Consider the following 2,499-nt stretch of genomic DNA (forward strand, 5'->3'; position numbering starts at 1 on the left):
AGTATCCTCCTCCACAGTGTCCTACATAACCATTCAGTATCCTCCACCACTGTGTCCTACATAACCATTCAGTATCCTCCACCACTGTGTCCTACATAACCATCCAGTATCCTCCACCACTGTGTCCTACATAACCATTCAGTATCCTCCACCATGTCCTAAATAACCATCCAGTATCCTCCACCATGTCCTAAATAACCAGCCAGTATCCTCCACCACAGTACCCACCACGTCAGTGTACGTAATCGGTTTATTAGGAAATAATATATTTCATTACTAGACAGAATTATGCTTGACAATTAAATATAAGTAACAAACAAAGTAATGATTTCTTTCTAAACTATACACGGTAGTTTTGCCTAAATCACAGTTCACACGTGAAAGTTATCCACCAGGGGTACGATGATACCCATCGTAAATTCTTGATAATCTTAGATATAAGGGCGTTAGCGTTTTACTGATGTAGATATTTCGTGTTACTATCAGCACTGAGCCGAACAACAGGGCAATCATCATATACCTAAAAAATATTATATTCTCTCTCTTCTATATATCCAGAATGTTTCAATATGAGGGTTATGAGTATACAAAAGCATAAAACTTCTCAAAAAAGTTCAAGATATTAGCTAACACTAAAAGTAACGATCTCTTTTAGATCACAAAAATCTGCCAAGTTCCACGGTTTACAAAGTATTATTAGATATTAACTATCTTGATTAGATTACTTATCAATGTATCAGGTTTAGATTTTGTATGACTGACTTTTCATATTTATATCCAATTACCTACAAGGGATTTTTATATATTTCGATGTTTTACCTGGTGTAAAGATTAGGAAACATTATTATTTTCAGGTAACAATGATGAAAAATCAGTTACTATTATATCAGCAAACTTTTCGTATTAAAATATGGTTCTTTACCAGTTACTGGGAAAGAAAATGACTTTCAAAGTCAGGTAAGAAATTGGTTTAAATCTTTTGATAAAACTTTAATAACTTTTGTTTCTTTGTTTATTTTCAGAAAAGAATTAGAGGTTCTTTCCATTTTTGTAGGATGTTGTTTGTAGCATCACCTAGTAGTTAAAAAAATAACTGGATTGTGTGATGTCTTACCTGTCACAAAACCACGTGGCCATGTCAATACCAACTATATAAACTAACATTCTCAAGCAAAGTCAGCAGTTCAGAAGCTTACCTCTCTTCTCATCTACAGCTGAGATCTTGTTTAGAGTCTACAAAACTTTCTTCAACATGAAATCTCTGAGACAAGGCATGGTATGTATATCGTTCTGAATGTAACTAATCTTTCGAAAAGCCTGTATAACGTTACATAGTACGTCAAACTATGATTCTTTTATTTTGGGATATCTTAATGGTAATGAATACCTATTTCTGTTCTACTTACTGTCAGTCTTATGATCGGTTTACTTGCAGTGGAAACTGTCTTACTTGGTTCTCCTGTTGGCTGTCTGTTCTGCAATGAATAATAATCCAAAGGGAAATAAGGCCACTCCTGACGATAAAAACGAACTGGAGACAGCGGAGTCTGGATACGGTGGTTGGCAAGGAGGATATGGCGGAGGTGGATACGGTGGTTGGCAAGGAGGATACGGTGGATGGCCTGTAGGATATGGCGGAGGTGGATACGGTGGTTGGAAAGGAGGATACGGTGGATGGCCTGTAGGATATGGCGGAGGTGGATACGGTGGTTGGCAAGGAGGATACGGAGGAGGTGGATACGGTAATGGAAAATACGGTGGTTGTGGCTGGTGGTGCTAAGCTAACGCCTAACAACAGTTACAGTTAGTTGTACTCCTAATGGTTTAACTGTAAAATATATTACATGTATATAGATAACGTTAACAATATATTCCTGGAACTATTTTACTTTGAGTAGCAATTCGCAATGTAACAAACTGATTGTAAAATCAGAAGTGTTTTCTGACTGTTACTTACACGTTATTTTTAACCCTGTTCATGCAATAAGAGCAAATAAAAAGTTCAAACAACCGATATATATAACGTCTGGGATGTTTTGTGTGTTCCACTAAAATTTCAGTCACAGACTTTCTTTAAACGTTGTCATGATCACCAGAGATCGTCTCCAGTTTTTATCGGAACCTCACCTATCAACAATTTCAAGTTGTTTACTTGTCATTAGTCATCTTTAAAAGACCTGTAAAATCCATTAACTATTGTTTATATATAAAAATAAGAATGTCAAAAAAGTTTTTAAAGCACTCCAGTGCCAGGCGGATACTCTAATAATATCTAAACAATACTTGTAGCCAACAATAAACAGTACCAAAAACGGGTTTAAATGGCGATCTTCCAATGTACGAGTAGACCCAGTTCCTCTCTCAAACAACGTGCTTAAAATCATACAGCTAATTATATTGCTTTTGCAGTGAATGATAAATTTGGTTAAATATTCTTATAATGAAAAACTAATAAAAATATTCGGATAAATTCAAAATAAATATTTGTTCTCGGAGTAT

General features: G+C 35.5%; 1 protein-coding gene across 1 annotated transcript; it reads left to right on the forward strand.

The window, feature by feature from the left end:
* The first annotated feature begins 1,480 nt into the window (after positions 1 to 1,480).
* Positions 1,481 to 1,780, forward strand: LOC106477763 (ctenidin-1-like). Its single transcript, XM_013938292.1, has one exon. The coding sequence runs from the start codon at positions 1,481 to 1,483 to the stop codon at positions 1,778 to 1,780; it is 300 nt and encodes a 99-aa protein (XP_013793746.1).
* Positions 1,781 to 2,499: the final 719 nt, after the last annotated feature.

The sequence above is a fragment of the Limulus polyphemus genome, unplaced genomic scaffold (assembly GCF_000517525.1).
Source record: "Limulus polyphemus unplaced genomic scaffold, Limulus_polyphemus-2.1.2 Scaffold78197, whole genome shotgun sequence".
NCBI lineage: Eukaryota > Metazoa > Arthropoda > Merostomata > Xiphosura > Limulidae > Limulus > Limulus polyphemus.

Bases quoted from the DNA above. Each gene is read 5' to 3' on its own strand.
- LOC106477763 (XM_013938292.1), top strand. From the start codon at position 1,481: ATGAATAATAATCCAAAGGGAAATAAGGCCACTCCTGACGATAAAAAC.